The 16699-nt window shown below is 35.5% G+C and overlaps 1 protein-coding gene across 5 annotated transcripts in view; it reads left to right on the top strand.

Annotated features, from left to right (window-relative positions):
* Window positions 1–11581, top strand: part of LOC132112411 (SAM and SH3 domain-containing protein 1-like) — a 75425-nt gene extending 63844 nt beyond the window's left edge. For all 5 annotated transcript variants that reach the window (XM_059519872.1, XM_059519871.1, XM_059519870.1 and 2 more), the window contains 12 exons: window positions 1869–1989; window positions 2155–2549; window positions 3097–3171; window positions 3312–3455; window positions 3757–3889; window positions 3995–4164; window positions 4247–4456; window positions 4754–4904; window positions 6379–6510; window positions 9915–10618; window positions 11026–11157; window positions 11238–11581. In XM_059519872.1, the coding sequence (XP_059375855.1) occupies window positions 1869–1989; window positions 2155–2549; window positions 3097–3171; window positions 3312–3455; window positions 3757–3889; window positions 3995–4164; window positions 4247–4456; window positions 4754–4904; window positions 6379–6510; window positions 9915–10618; window positions 11026–11157; window positions 11238–11279 (2409 nt within the window). In that variant the 3' untranslated portion in view covers window positions 11280–11581. The remainder of the gene's footprint in view (window positions 1–1868; window positions 1990–2154; window positions 2550–3096; window positions 3172–3311; window positions 3456–3756; window positions 3890–3994; window positions 4165–4246; window positions 4457–4753; window positions 4905–6378; window positions 6511–9914; window positions 10619–11025; window positions 11158–11237) is intronic.
* The last annotated feature ends 5118 nt before the right edge of the window (window positions 11582–16699 follow it).

Here is a 16699-nt window from a genome sequence, read left to right as displayed (position 1 = left end):
TTGTGCAGGGATTGTGTGATTAAGGTGCTCGGATGCAGGATCCATTCCACCAGTTCCACTGGACAGAGCCACTGTTTATGCATTTTTTGCATGCAAAAACTGTTTGCATCTGCATCATCCTGCAGCGTTTAATAAAGGTTTCATTTTACAGCATTTAATGAAAGAAATCCTATAGATGCACATTGAAAGAGCCAGATGAAATGCATTCAGCTGCTCTAGAGCATGTGTGGAAAACAGAATGCCATGTTATATAGCATATAATGTCACTTATTGAATAATGTTATGATATTGCATGGTAATAACATGTGTTTTGTGCATGTACATACCATGCATTTTCAAAATGCACCTTATTAATACTATGATTTTCTTTTTAAACTAAAGTCTCTTATGGTCACCAAGGCTGCGTTTTATTTGATGAAAAAAACAGTAAAATTGAGAAATAAAGTTGTGCTGCTTCCTGTTTTCTGGAACTGTTGATTTTTTTTTCATGATTCTTTGATATGGAAAGTTCAAAAGAACAGCATTTATTTAAAAAAGAAAACTTTTGTGACATTATAAAATCCCTTTACTGACATTTTTGATCAATTTAATGCATCCTTGCTGAATAAATGCTTTTATGTGAGGAATTCAACATGCTGAGACATGTTTCCCAACACGTCCAAAATATGACCAGTTATTACAGTGTTTTCATCGATGACAATAGTTTGACTTTCTCTGCTTGAATTTTACAGATGCCAGTTGCGTAACATCCCACACGCTGAAATACTTCAGTTCTAAGACTCTTACACAAGAGTCGTTTATAGCAGACTTTAGCAAACGCTCAGACTCTAATGGTCTCACACTGACTGGATTTGACATTTCCCCAGGTTTATTTCAGGTCCTGTGACGTTTTATGGGTCTGAAGTGTTTAGCACCTGCTGTCAGACACGTGCTATTCTGTATTATAAGTGTTAACTGTAAATGATGGGGTAATTATAGTTGAGATGTGTCTGTCTCTTCTGCATGTGGTTTCTGGGGTCACAGCTGTCTGCTGTTAAAACAGATGATTCTGAGAAATACAGGCTGCTCCACCTGCTGAAAATAAGCTAGAAATGAGTCCTGCACCCTCTGTCTCTGTGATATTCTGGTCTCTAGCTGTGGCTGAGAGTGTGACTGTGAGATTTCTTCACCTGTGTTATGGTTTAGTAGGTGAAAACGGTGTTTTGTTCACTTCTGATCTGAGGAATCAATCCTGTCTGGAGCACAAGCGCTGCAGGACGAGATATACCTGTTGAAGTTCAAGAGTCTGAGAGTCTTTCTATTCAGTTCACAAGTCATCTATTTTTATAGTTTCCATATGGGGGATTTTTGGTTTACCATATGCTGAAGACCACTGAAAGTATGTGGTCAATAATGAGTCAAAATACTTTCCATTACATGTAAAGTCTCTGAATGGACCTTTTACCTTGTATATGGTGTAAACTTTTCTTTTCTTTTCTTATATTTTCTTTTCTTTTTTCTTTTGTTATTTGAATGTATCTTATGTTTTATTTTCATTTGTTTGATTATTTTTGTTTTATATTATTTTATTCAGTATTTTACATAGTTTTGTATTATATTTGTTATTGATATTTTTATATTTTGTATTATTTAGTTTTTATTTTATTTTTATTTTTCTGTGTGTTTATCAGTTGTAAGCCATTTCCTAAAAAGTTTTATTTGATTTTATTTTACTGTCTTTTTTTAATGATTTTTATGTTTTAATGTTTTATATTTGACTCTTTAATATAGTTTTTTGTTTCATTATATATTTATTTTGTTTTGTTAATATTTTATTTTATTGTGTTTTCATCGGTAGTAACCAGTTTTCTCTTCCTGATCCCATACAGTCTGAAGATGAGCTGGAAGAGTCCGTCACCTTTCGTCGACTTCATAAACTTGTCAATTCAACTCGACGTGTGAGAAAGAAGCTCATTAGAATTGATGAGACCAAAAAACATGGCTCAATTGGTAAGGGGTGAATGCATTTCATAAACCTCCAGCTTCATTTGATGAAGGATCACAAAGCCTAGAAAAAACTAGAATTTGCAAAGATGAATTGTTCACACTGAAATCAGGTATGTGTATTTAAAAAAATGAATGGGATCAACTAAGATTTTATGTTTTCCCATCCAGACCCTGTGAGTCCTGAAGTGCTTCAGTCGGGCGAGGAGGGCGTCTCTCTGTACTCTGGGGTGCACAAGCGTCTGGCCGTGTCCCAGGGTGATGGTCTGAGCTCCGTGCTTCATAAACAGCTGTCTCTGGACAGAGACTCGGACAGTCTGACCCCGTCTCCCTCCTCCAGCAGCTTAGACACCTACAGCAGCCACAAGCTCTTCATGGTCTTCAGTAAGTCCAGCAGCAGTCAGGGTCTGGAGCCCACTTCGGGACCCGGCGGAGCAGTTTCTGGGCTGGACGCAGGCAGCAGATCCTCCTTCTCTGAGGCAGATGGTGAACTCGAGCACAGGTTGTCCCGCTCCGTGACGGATGGGGAGATGAGACGAGCCCTGAGCCCTTCTAACTACCATGGAGTGAGTGCTACCACTGCTATTTTATTTTATTTTATTTTATTTTATTTTATTTTATTTTATTTTATTTTATTTTATTTTATTTTGTTTTGTTTTATTATTATTGTTATTATTATTTTGTATATTATTTTTATTTTTGTACATATATATTTTATGATTTTATTTAATATTTTTATTTTATTTGTGTATTTTATCATTCCATATTTTATTTAATTTAATTTCATGTTTTATTTTTAGATTTTCTATATTTTGTTATATTTTTGTTTTATATATTGCAGTGCTTGCAATATTTGATTTGTTTTGTGTTCATTTGTTTATCTGAAGCAAACTATAACCTGATTTATTTTGCTTTATTTTATTTTATTTTATTTCATTTTATTTTATTTGTCCCAGGAGGACGTCAAGCACCAAAATAACAAAAACCTTGTCATATGATAACTTTGTGTGAGGAAGTATTTATTCAGTGAAGGTGTAAATTGTATGCCAGGATTTCTATGTAGAGATATAACTTGATCCATATAGTGCTTCACTAACTGTTTTTGTGTCACAGAGGACCTGCAGCTTTGGAGGATTTGATCTCACAAGCCGATCTGTGTACATGAGCAACAGCGGCTGTGAGCCCACAGTAAGGACACATTGTAAATGTGCAAAATAATTCATAAAATCTGTTCTGAATGCATTCAGATATATTTATGACAGACTTATTCCATGCCATTCTTATCATTTGAGAAGATTAAGATGCATAATGTTTTTTCTGTCCTCCAGAATGAAAACGATGATATCAGCATGAGAGACGCGTCCAGATCTCCGACACCTTCCCGTATCTCTCTGGGGAAGAAGGTGAAATCTGTTAAAGACACCATGAGGAAACGCATATCCAAGAAATATAATTGCTCTCCATCGGAGCAGGTGATTGTTTGATATAGATGAATTCATAATGCAAGACACTGGAAAGACTGGAAATATAGCAAATTTGTCATGCTGCACTTGCAACGACAGTAATTTGTAAATTACTAATTATGAGAAGCGCTTGCTGACTGCCCCAGATCTAAAGAATAAGCCTTTTTTGATCTACCAAGCAAAAACAACACTTATTGTGGAACCAAAAGACATATTAACCCTTTAAACACAGCTTCATTTGTAAGCATCTGGCGCCCTCTTTTGGCAGTGGAATTGATTATAGTGTGTTGTTTTTCTCTGTGACTCTCAGTCGAGCCCGAGCCGAGCTCCCAGCAGCCCACAGTCTCCTCATTCGGACACAGACTCTCTGGAGAAACCCAAACTCAAGGCCGGAGGATCGGTGGAGAGTTTGAGGAGTTCCCTTAGCGGACAGAGCTCCATGAGTGAGTTTATCTGAAAATATCAGACACGATATAATAAACAAATATATCCGAATACAGCATCCCAGGTCGTTGGTCAGTGTCAGTAAAGCAGGAGTTGTTTTGCAGGCGGTCAGACGGTCAGCACCACAGACTCGTCCACCAGTAACCGTGAGAGTGTGAAATCAGAGGACGCTGATGAAGATGAGCTGCCGTACAGAGGACCTTTCTGTGGCCGAGCGCTGGTCCACACAGACTTCACCCCGAGCCCGTATGACACCGACTCCCTCAAACTCAAGGTCAGACGCCTGGTCTCTCAGAAATCAACTGACCCGTCGGCTTCTGTTGCTCTGCATCTGTAGCATGTGTTTGCTCTTCCAGAGAGGAGATCTGATCGACATCATCAGTAAGCCGCCCATGGGCACGTGGATGGGGCTCCTCAGCAACAAAGTGGGAACGTTTAAGTTCATCTACGTGGATGTGCTGAACGAGGAAGAGGAGAAACCCAAACGCAGTGTGAAGAAGAGGAGGAAAAGTCACCCTCCTAAACCGACCTCTGTGGAGGAGCTTCTGGAGCGCATTAATCTCAAAGTAACGCAATAACACTCCGTTCAATTAATTGCATAATTATGACACTTTTTGATGCAATATTTTAATGGTATAGTATTGTGTTTATTATTACAATGTGTACCACAGTATTATTTTAATATTACAAATGTACTATTATAAATTATACTATTTGTAGGTTAAAAATGTATTATAAAATCCTGAACTGAGCATTAATGGAGAGGTTTTTTTAATGTAGAATTCATATTTTATTGTATTTCAGCAACAAAACTGAGTTTTAGTTTGAGTTAATGATCATAAGCCTGGTTGACTGTCCCACAGGAGCACATGCCCACGTTCCTGTTCAATGGGTATGAGGATCTGGACACGTTTAAACTGTTGGAGGAGGAAGATCTGGACGAGCTGAACATCAGAGATCCTCAACACAGAGCCGTGCTGCTCACCGCTGTCGAGCTGCTGCAGGAGTGTGACAGTGAGACACACACACACACACACACACACACACACACACACACACACACACACTCACTCATTCACTCACTCACACACACACTCACACACTCACACACACTCACTCACTCACTCACACACACACACACACACACACACACTCGCTCACTCACTCACAAACACACACACACACACACACACACACACACACACTCACACACACACACACACACTCACAAACACTCACAAACACTCACACACACTCACTCACTCACTCACAAACACACACAATTGGGGGGGGGGGCAATTGTGATATTTATAATGTTACAAAAGATAATTAATAAAAGATAAAAAAAAATTATTAATTAATAAAAGATAATTTCTGAGAGATCATTTGACACTAAAGACTGGAGTAATGATGCTGAAAATTCAGCTTTGATCACAGAAATAATTGACATTTTAAAATATATATTCAAATAGAAAGCACTTATTTTAAATCATACTGTAATAATATTTTACAATATAACTGTTCTTATTGTGTTTTCTGATCAAATAAATGCCCAAAACATTCAAAAATCTTATACAATTACTATTACAATTTATCTGTAATGGTAAACAATATAATATAAATATTTATAAATACCAAAAAATTTTGAATTTCTCAAAATAGAGATTAGGAATATAGTAAGGAATTTAATTGCTATAATAATATTACCATATTCATCTTTATTATTCATTTAAATACTTCTAAACCGTATGAAAATTGAAAAATGATTCACTAAATATTCACAAATAGAGCTACTGTTAAATCTGTGACATAAAATTAGAAAACAAGCATGTGCTTTGGTAAATCATTAATGATTATTTGAATTGCTTGAGAGCATCATACATCATGTAAATAAATGAATTTGATTTATATGCATTGCAAATATTCATTACGGGCCCGATGTGACATATCCAATTTTATACACAAAAAGAAAATGGTTCTTATGTTACATTTACCGTATAAGTCGCATCAGTCCAAAAATACGTCATGACGAGGAAAAAACATATATAAGTCGCACCGGACTATAAGTCGCATTTATTTAGAACCAAGAACTAAGAGAAAACATTACCATCTACAGCCGCGAGAGGGCGCTCTATGTCTTCAGTGTAGGCTTCAGGAGCACTGAGCAGCATAGAGCGCCCTCTCGCAGCTGTTGACAGTAATGTTCTCTCTTAGTTCATGTCAAATTAATTTTGATAAGTCGCACCTGACTATAAGTCGCAGGACCAGCCAAAATATGGAAAAGAGTGTGACTTATAGTCCAGAAAATACGGTATGCATTTAGCAGAAGCTTTTATCCAAAGCAACTTACAGTGCATTCAGGCTATACATTTATTTTTACCAGCAAGTGTGTTCCCTGGGAATTGAACCCACAACCTTTTGCACTGTTAACGCAATGCTCTACCACTGAGCCACAGGAAAACACATGTTGTTGTGGTTTTATCTGCAGGTAACAGTGACCCGGAGCGCGCCGGATCGTCCGGAGACTCCCAAGAGAAGCTTCTGTCGGAGAGCAGCGTGCCATCAGCGGACTCTCCTCGGGACTCGGGCTGTTACGAGAGCAGTGAGAACCTTGAGAACGGTAATGACAGCCTCCAGCCCTCCTCTTCCTCCTGTCTGTGATCTCTGCATGGATCCAGTCAGATCTGCTTCCATTCCTCTCTCTGCCTCCGCTGGGACTTTCACAGCATCTCTCATCCATGTTTCAGACGGCACGGCATCAGTTACTCGTCATGTGACTTCACTTCAGGCCATTTCCATTCGAGAACCGCCGTTTTTTGCACTTGCTGAATTTGTGTTGAGCCAAAAGAGTGAGGAAGTTTGGTTCTGAATCAGTATTATCAAATAATATTCACATAAATATTCATTTGCTTTGGTTTAGACGAACAGAATAATTCTAGTCCTAACATACTCTTGAGAATGTGAAGAGTTGAACATGTCATTATGTTTTTTGCTGGTGCTTGCGAGACATTGCTGTTTGTGTGTGTGTATATTTTTCTAGTAAAAATGATATAATGTTGCACAATATCTTTAGATGTGCCTGAAAATCATTTGTGATATGCAAACATATGAGACTAAAGTAGATATATTTACAATACAAATTTAGCTTCACGGGTAAAGAGAAAAGAGAAAAGACAGAATCAGAGCTTCGATAACATTAAAATGTGTTAAGAAATTCAGTCTGAATTTAAAAATTGAATCTCATGAAAACATGTCACCCCCCAAATACAAAATTAAATATTGTTTAACTCTTTAAGTGCCACCTCCATTTTTTAATATAGATGTGAAAGTGCACTATTCGAACTTAAATTGTTATAATTCATGGATGCTTTGTAAGACCTAAGACCTAAGGTTGGACTTTTTTTTTTTAAGGAGGCAATCTGCAGAATATTGAAGAAGTGAAATCATTTCAAAATATCAAAGTATCAAAAAGTTAAAGAAGTTTAAATTTACTGTTTAGAAAATGCACTGTTCCATTTTTATTTTATACAAAATAAATAATTTTCTAAATATTTTTGAATCAAACATTGCTATAAAATGAAAGCCTTATGTCTAAGTAAGTTATGTTCCAAATTTGAAGTTGATTTAAAAAAATGTAGGTTCCTGAGAGATTTTATTTAGGGCGTTATACAACAAACAGCCACTGGGTGTCATCAAAACTCCATTGAATTTTTTAAGAAAAAACTTTTAAAAGTTAATTAGGTTTGTTTTTCTTGACCTTTATATCTATTAAACACATATTCCCCTCAAATTTAAATTTACCGGTAAATGCTAAAGGAATATACGTAAGTGCAAACTCTAATTACAGTAATGCATCCAGATGTTTTAGTTATTAGTTTTTGTGTAATTTCTGTTATTTTAAATGGTGCTTGTCATTATAATATAATTTTCTTAATTAGTTATAAAGGCAAAAAAGCAGCATCTGAGATACTTAAATACATTTATACCAATATTAATATTAGTATTATTATTTTACATCAAAATTAAAATGAATATAAAATGAAATCTGACAGTCTCACATTGCAAAATGTTCATGATGGTCCTAAAAACAGTGTTCAGTTCTTTAAGCAAAATATAATTTATGATTTTGGGATTATACTATATATGTATTAATATAGACTTATTTTATATTTTAAAGTATCATTATATTATTTAATCTATGATATTATTAATTTATTTATTGTATTAAAATGAATTCATTCTACAGTTATTTTTTGCATTACGGTAATTCTGAGATTATTTTAAAAGAGGGACTGTGTTTAATTCTTGACATCTCGCAATCTTAAAAGTTCAGAACGGTCCTAAAAAGAGTGTTCGTTTTTCCTAAGCAAAATATAACTCTGATTTTGGGATTATATATGACCCTGAAATGCTTTGACACGTTTTGTGAGATTAATCCAAAATGTCTTACATGTTCTTTGAAACTGTGGCTAAAAAAAGCCTACAGGGTCTGTGTACATGGATCCTAGGGAAACTCTTCTGACGGGTCGCAGGACTGTCGGCGGTCGAGCTCTGTCTGTGTCACTGACCCAAGCTGTGGAATAAAAGACTCTATGATCTACTCATCTGAACCGCCTGCTTCTTCCTGTCTGCTCCTGTTCATTTCCATCCAGAACGTTCTGCTCTCTTGTAAACTAGATATTTCATCACTTTGCATAACATGCCAGTTTCTCTTTGCATGCAAAACTTTCCACAAGTTTACTGTATGATCTCTCTCAAGTAAATGCACTACAGTTCGAGAAATATATATATAGTACAATTATTTACAGCACATATAGTACAATTTATTACAACATTACAAACGTTTTACTGTTACTTTTGACGATTTAATGTGCCTGTGCTGAATAAAAGTATTTTTAATTTTTTTTAAAGTGACACCAGACCTGGGCTGGGTTTCCCGATAACGATTGATCTTGGTGCTTAAGAATGTTTTCTACGAATAATTTTACGATCGTTCGTTATTGTTTCACATGCGTTTCCCAACAATGTACGTAAAGCAATCACACGTAGCTGTGCTTTAAATGCTACTTAGGAGTCGCTGTCCGTTTGTCAAGTGCTGAAATGTCACCTTATAGAATGGCTCTTAATTGTAGTACACGATCGTTTATTGATGTTAACCTAATTCTGCGTTCCAGACAGACAACTTGGATATAGTAATATAATACAATATTATATTATATTATAGTGTACAATATTATAGTGTACAATATTATACTTTACATAATAATATAAAATATACTTTATATACTCATGTTAGGTAAAAAATGTTAGCCTGAATGCACTGTAAGTCACTTTGGATAAAAGCATCTGCTAAATGCATAAATGTATTTAAATTATTTATTATATACAGTATATATAGAGAGAGAGTGAGACATTTTCTCAGGGTCTAATACATAGCTGGTTTTCGTGCACTTCAGCAAGTAATTGACATATTTTTCCCCTCACGATTTGAAGCATTTCCTACATTACTTCTCTTAATTAGTTTTTTTCTTCAGTCATTAAATTTTTTTCTGCCCCTTTTAATTATTTCATTTATACATTAATAAAATACATTAAGAAAACGAGGTATAAAGTGTACAATAAAGCACAATCAAATCCTTATATTATAATCACATTGCACTTGAATCCAGTTAAAGGTGTAATCTGCCGATTGTCCTGCAGGTTACCGCATTAATCTGTCTTCTTACGATGCATTTAGGGCTTTATGATTACTCCAGAGCACTCGTAGATCTACGATGATTTTCAAGTGCTACTTAATTTACGATGCTTTTGGGAAACAGACCGTAATATTAAGATCAGTCATACAATCGTTTTTACGAACTTCTTAGGCTTACAAAGCTTTTGGGAAACTCAGCCCTGAATGGTTGTGAATAATTAAAAATATATATATTTCCAGTTTTTTCGTTCCAAACACGTATAACTCATATTTTTCCTGTGTGTTGCATCATGTTGAATCACATCTTCTTTACATGAATCCTCTCGTAGGCAAAGGCAAAAAGACGTCTCATTTAAGCAGGTCCTCATCAGGCTTCGAGTCCAGCCATCTCTCCTCCCCTGAGTTTCCCATCACACCCCTCTGCCATTCCAGCAGGTTGAACCCACGATCCAGACAGGACGGTCCACTTCCACTGCAGATCGACTCTATCAAGAGTCTTCATCTGAGGAGAAACCATGGCGTGCTCAGAGGAAGATTCCTGAGTCGCAGCTGCGGTGCGCTTGATCAGCCGGCCACTCAAACTGAGCTGAGGAAACTTTACTTCTCACTAGAGGAACTTCATCTGCAAAGTCCTGAGAGAAAGCAGCCATACGACAGCACTGAGGAGAATCTTCTCACAACTGGCGAGTCTAAAGAGATTGGAAACAGAGCTCAGCCGTCCTCAGTGGAGTATGATGAGGTGCCTGTAGATGATGTTCCTCCAAGCACACAGCGCATGAAACCACCAGTTCCTCCAAAACCTCTTCCTCTGCTGGCATCGAAGGGCTTTGACGCTGGTTTCAGTAGAAAGGAGGTTCATACAAGCGTATCTGAGTCAAACTCCTATCCAGAAGTTCACAGGATCTCCAAATCGCTCATTTACAGACCGGCAAAGAAAGTTAACTCTGGGAAAACACCCAGCCTTGAGACTTTAGTGGAGGAAAAGTTGTGCTCGGATGGCATTGATCTCACAGAAGAGCCATATTCTGACAAGGTATATCTGCCTTTTTTTTTTACTTGATTTATTGGCATTGAAGATAAATGGTGTATAATGCCTTTGGTCTTTAGCCTGAAAAATGCTAATTAAATTTTTTTAATTTGTACTTCATCAGAATGATAGAAAACTTGACTTTTGTGACACTTAGGAACACAAAAAAATACAGACATGCATTAGATGGTCTTAAAAATAGTCAGAACATGCAGAACATAAAAATCTTTTTTTTTTTTTTAAGTTATGCTTATTTTGTACCCTGTTGACTTCACCAAAGGGTTAAGTAAGATTGCAGCAACATCACAACAAAATAAAAACGCTCTATAGAAACTAGTTTTGCATGGCCAAAGATCAAATTTTATTCAGAAAAATGTAAAATCTAGTTAATATTCTTCATTTCTGTTTTTCAGCATGGTCGTTATGGAGTGCCGTTCTCTCTGCTCCAGAGATATTCTGAAGATCTGGACAAACCTTTGGGTGACATTGCCATTGTGATGGATCAGACGAGAGTCCACCAGCTTCTGAAGCAGCATCGTATAGCGGTGAGTTTATCTGCTGAAGACTCGCAGCATGATGTTCTGGACAAATGTGTCTGACTTTGACTTTATTTCATATCTCACAGATCCCACTGAGAAGTTTGTCCGAGATATGTGTGATTCCATAACGGATTTCAGAAGGTGTGGGAGCAGCTTTGCAGAGCGACAGATGATCGAAAGCACACTGAACTGATTCCTGATGAATCAGCTGAATGTTTTTCCAGCTTGCATTCGTCCTTACCTGACTTTTTCTGTCATTTTAGGATTTAGACAGTACTGTAGAAACTGAAATAGTTTGACTTTCATGCGTGGCTGTGTTTAGAATGAAGTCACTGATGAGTGATTTGTTTTTGAACTGTAATGGTCTAAATGCAACACATACATTTGTTGTGTAATATGTTTTGGATATATTGGATAGACCGTAATTGTTTGTTTTTTTGTTTTTTTTAAAGAAGCATTTTTTTTGTATATTATTAATATTTGATATACATATATATTACAAAATCTCCCCAAACTAAAAAAGTATGTTTTCTGTACGCTGCATTGTCTTATATTTTTGTTAATGTTCAAACGTTCTGATTTCAAAGCATATTTATTTCCTTCTGCAATATAGGATATTTTTTTTCTTGTAACCTTTGTCATACCTATTTTAATCTGTAACTTTCTGTTATGAGATGTTGAAGGGTTCTGTTATTTTATGGACTAATGCAAGTTGGTGTGAATGAACTGTGAAGGTTATAAATGGATTTTAAGACACAAATGTGTTTTAAAAACTAGTAAAGTCAAAAGCCCTATTTCGTTTATTTCCATATAGTTTAGTCATTTGACTACATACAGTTCTAAGAATTAGCATGTATAATTTGCAAAGGCTGGAAATGTAAGATAATAGGTTTAAATTATAATATGTGACTCATTACGGTAGTTTATTTGGTTTACAGTGAATTTATAACACCGCTCAACCAATCAGAATCAAGGACTGGAACTGTCTGTTTCATAAAACAAAAACATTGCATGGGTCAAAATGATCGATTTTTCTTTTATGCCAAAAATCATTAGGATGTTAAGTAAAGATCATGTTCCATGAAGATAATTTGTAAATTTCCTATTGTAAATATATCAAAACTTATTTTTTGATTTGAAATATGCATTGCTAAGGACTTTGAACACTTTTAAAGACAATTTTCTCAATATTTAAGTTTCTTTGCACCCTCAGATTCCAGATTTTCAAATAGTTGTATCTCAGACAAATATTGTCCTATCCTAACAAAACATACATCAATGGAAAACTTATTCAGTTTTAAGATGATGTATAAATCTCAAATTCGATGACTGGATTTGTGGTCCAGAGTCACATATGTGTCGTAGTATCTCCCTTTATTATTATTGCTACGTGGAAGTAATTAGCCTAATTAACAATCAATTTAGACTGGACTGGTTGGATGCCTTAAAAATGGAAATGCACAATCCCAAACAAGTGATATAATGACAGGTTTGATGAAACTCTTTGGGCAATCACCGGTGGTGTCTGGTGGAAACTTCTCCACAATTACAGTCCCAGAACAATGTGGAAGCGTCTCAGAGACACACACAGCAGTGGATGAACCCAGCTCCACACGCTTCATCCCTCAGATCAACTACAACACACAGCACAGACTAACTGCTTCAGTGAGCAAAGAACCGTGTGCACCGTCAGACAAGAGTCACATTTAATATATATATATATATATATATAAAACTTCTGCTGATGTTGCACCATTAAACTGTAATATTTTATTTCAGATTCAAATTCAGAGAATATTCACTGCAAACTACTGCACCATTGTGAAGAGTTTTCAAATATGCTCAAATATATATATAAGACAATTAAACAGCAGTTTGCATTAAATAGTATAGGTGTCACTATGTTATGCACATTTAAAAAAAAAAAAAGATATTTATGCATTATTCAAAGGCATGTTCTTCTGTAAACCTTCACAGTTTATCTGTTTTATAATCCAGCCCGACGTGTCACATCAGGTACACACTCTACAGTGACTAGCTAAGACTCAGGACAGGTAGGGACCCACTACAAATTTCACTATTAAGTATAAATCGATTATTAATTTCCCACCAATTTTTTTTGTTGCCAAAATAAAAGCAAAGTCTTTCAAATGTAAACACACAATATATATATGTGATAGTGGTTATTATTATTATTATCAGAATGAAATATATATATATATATATATATATATATATATATATGAATAATTCTGGTGGAAAAAGCCTCCAAGTGCCATCTGAAATTTTCTTCTAAAATTAGCTTTTTTCTTTTTTTAAATCAGGCTCCTGGTTTCTTTTCATTTCCATTAAAGTGAAAATAACTGGATATAAGCAGAAGCCAGTGGCTTAAACACATTAAGAAATCATGCCTACACTTGCCATACCAGTAATAAGAATAAAGTCCATTGTCCATTCCCTCAATGCAGATTAAAAATATTTATAACATGTACAGATAGTGTAACTGTAATACATCCAAGATGAACTTTATTCAAGGTAAAAAGAACAAGCACTGTGCATTGGCAGATACTACTGTAATATTTCAAATACATTTTACAGAATGTTAAAGCAGGGGCACATTTAGTTTACACGTTAATTTACTTCCAGCTTACTAAGATCCGCTGCATTAACAAAGATGTCTTCTGAGACGAGGATAGACTGTTATGTTTGTCCTATTTAAAAATCATCATCCAAAAGCATCATGAGGAGTTTCACTTGTCTTTTTTTGAATTTTTAAAGCACTGTTGAAGCGCAGATACTAAAATAAAAAATTAAAATATGAGTACAGTAGTTAGTTATTCAGGTTGTGCTACCATGGTTCGCAGCACAACAGTGGCGGTTTTTGCAAATAAACTGGATGACAAAAGTTGTTGTTCCCACGGTTGTGTCGCCAGGGGGCGCATTGAGACCAACAATTTAATTAAAAAAAAAATACCAGAACGTCTTATGACACTTATAAACATTAGTTTAGCAGTGATACCTGAAAAAAATGGGCACCTGCCTTTAAATTCTATATAAAGTTATTTAAAAAAAATAAATATATACAAATAATAATAATAAACTTTGAAAGTGGTTGATTAAAAACATAAAATAATCAGTTTTGGTATTCACTGCTTGCCTTTCTATCACGCGATGCAATTCTCGCGAGATATGCATGTCTGAGACGGTTCCTTTAAGGGCAGTGCAATTATTCTTTGAAGTGCGTTTTGCTGATAAAAATGATGTAACTTTCAAATCAGCGAGAGTCTGTTAGTGATATGAGCTTGTTTTAGAAGTGAAAGAGAGGCAGCTCTGTTGCTACACATGGCGCTGGGCTTAAAGCATTGTATTCATTTATTACTGTGTTCAAAGACCTTTGACACAGATATACATGAAGATTCACACTGCGCGCGCGTGTGACCTACTGTGCACAGAATGTGTGATGCAGTACAGAACATCCTCTGCTCTAAACCAAACTGTGTTTACAGCTCAGGTTGCGCGCGCAGTTGTGTCCTATGATTCATTAATGCATGCACTTGCTGAAATTTCTATAAAATGATTCACAAGAACTAAATTATCAAATAAATATTGGATTATATAGTAGTTTGGGTCCAAATATAGAAATAACATTGGTTCTGAATGATTACCATATTCATGTACCATATCGTATTTAGGCTACATAATGCATGCATGGTGCATGGACGGTAATAACTCAATAAATGTGTTGGTCTGTTCTGATGGGTCAAGGACAGGAGGGAAAAACAGTTATATAGAAATGTAAATGCCTGTGTAAAAACATACTACATTTAGCATACTTATGCTACGAAATGAATAAAGTTTTCAGACACTTAATTGCATTTTGTTTGAAATGTATTTAAAAAAAATGCATAAATATGTAAAAGAAATGCAATAAGCTGAATTTTAGAGAGCTTTTTGCTAACTTAATTGCATCTTCATATGTAATTTCATTATGTTGTTTTTGAAAATGCTTAAAATGTACTGCTGAATGGGCTGACAAGCATTTAACTAAAATACACTTCAATGTAATTTCTGTTGGTATTTAAATATATCTTTAATTCTGCATTTTTCATGATGAAGTTGCAATTTATAAAATTTAAAATATATAAATTTAAATTAAAAATATAAATATAGTTCGAATCCACAGTTCGAGCAAGACACTTAACCCCTAGTTGCTGCAGAGGCGTGCAACCTCTGACATATATAGCAATGTAAGTCGCTTTGGATAAAAGCATCAGCTAAATGAATAAATGTAAATGAATAAATATTAACTTATTTGCTTTTGTATGTTATTCAGTATCAAGTGTACTTCTTTCTAGCACGATTAAATATTATTAAAACATGATTTAAAACAAACTTTAATATATAATGTGTAATATGCTGTTAAAATATAATTTGAACACAAAAAGATATTATGAAGACTGTTGGTAACCAAACAGTCATTGGGGAATATAAAAATGTTTGGTTACTACAATTCTTCAAAATATCTTCTCTTGTGCTCAATGATGAAAAAAATGAAAAATATCCCTTTAAAGGTACAGGATGTAGGACCTGCCACTAGAGGGCGCACTACCAAAACAATAACAATCGCGTGGTTTGATGACGCTAAGAAAGAGCGTGGAATGATGGGATTTGTTGTCTTCTTACCCAACCGCTGACGGCCATCAATCAGACGGAAAGATAAATCATGGATTTAACGCGAGTTCAACGATTTGCGCGAGTAGATTACATACAAAGTCAATGCAAAGACGCGATCAGACTATGGATCAGACGCGTCCTCGCGCGTGTCTAGTGACGCGATGCCCTGCGTTTGGCGTGTATGGCCCATAATACTAATTTTGTTGATCGTTATAATAGCATACGTTTTCTGTAAAGATGCGAATCAAAACAACTTACCTGTCGAGTAAAACACAAGCGAGATCGGCATCTCTTTCTAGTTGAAGTTTGTCACGAAGCTACTTCCGCATTTGTCCACAACACTATTGTCATCTTTTACCGTCTATGGTGGTCATGTGGTTTCTACGTCAGTAAAGGCGGTAACAAAGGGTAACTAACCAACGTCATTGACAGGCGAATGCTCTGCCCCGTGTCACTGACTGTTTAAAATGGGAATTTTCTCATGATTTACAAGTAGTTGAAAACATTAGCGATATTGTTAGTAATCAGCTGGACAAAATATATAACACTAGCCTAGTGGTTTTTGGATATTTTACTGAAAATATCTTACAAATTGTACCTTTAAGTTGACTATTGTTTCATATGTATTAGGCTATATTGTCTGCACTGCAAGGAAAGGTTTTTAAAAAATATACTTATACAATCTGAAGTACACTACAATTGCATGTTCAATACAATTAAGCAAACTTTCACAAGAGTGTGCATAGTTTGATTTGCATAAAGTAAACAGACTTATCAACTAAAAGACAGTTTCAACTTTTTCCTCTCAAGCTCACTGTAACAGCATGATGTCTGCCCCGTCTTCTGTTCTCGTCCTGCATTCAAAAACACACAG

Source organism: Carassius carassius, chromosome 32 (assembly GCF_963082965.1).
Source record: "Carassius carassius chromosome 32, fCarCar2.1, whole genome shotgun sequence".
Lineage (NCBI taxonomy): Eukaryota > Metazoa > Chordata > Actinopteri > Cypriniformes > Cyprinidae > Carassius > Carassius carassius.
Note: the sequence above shows the minus strand (reverse complement) of the source record. Positions and strands in the feature narration are given on the sequence as shown.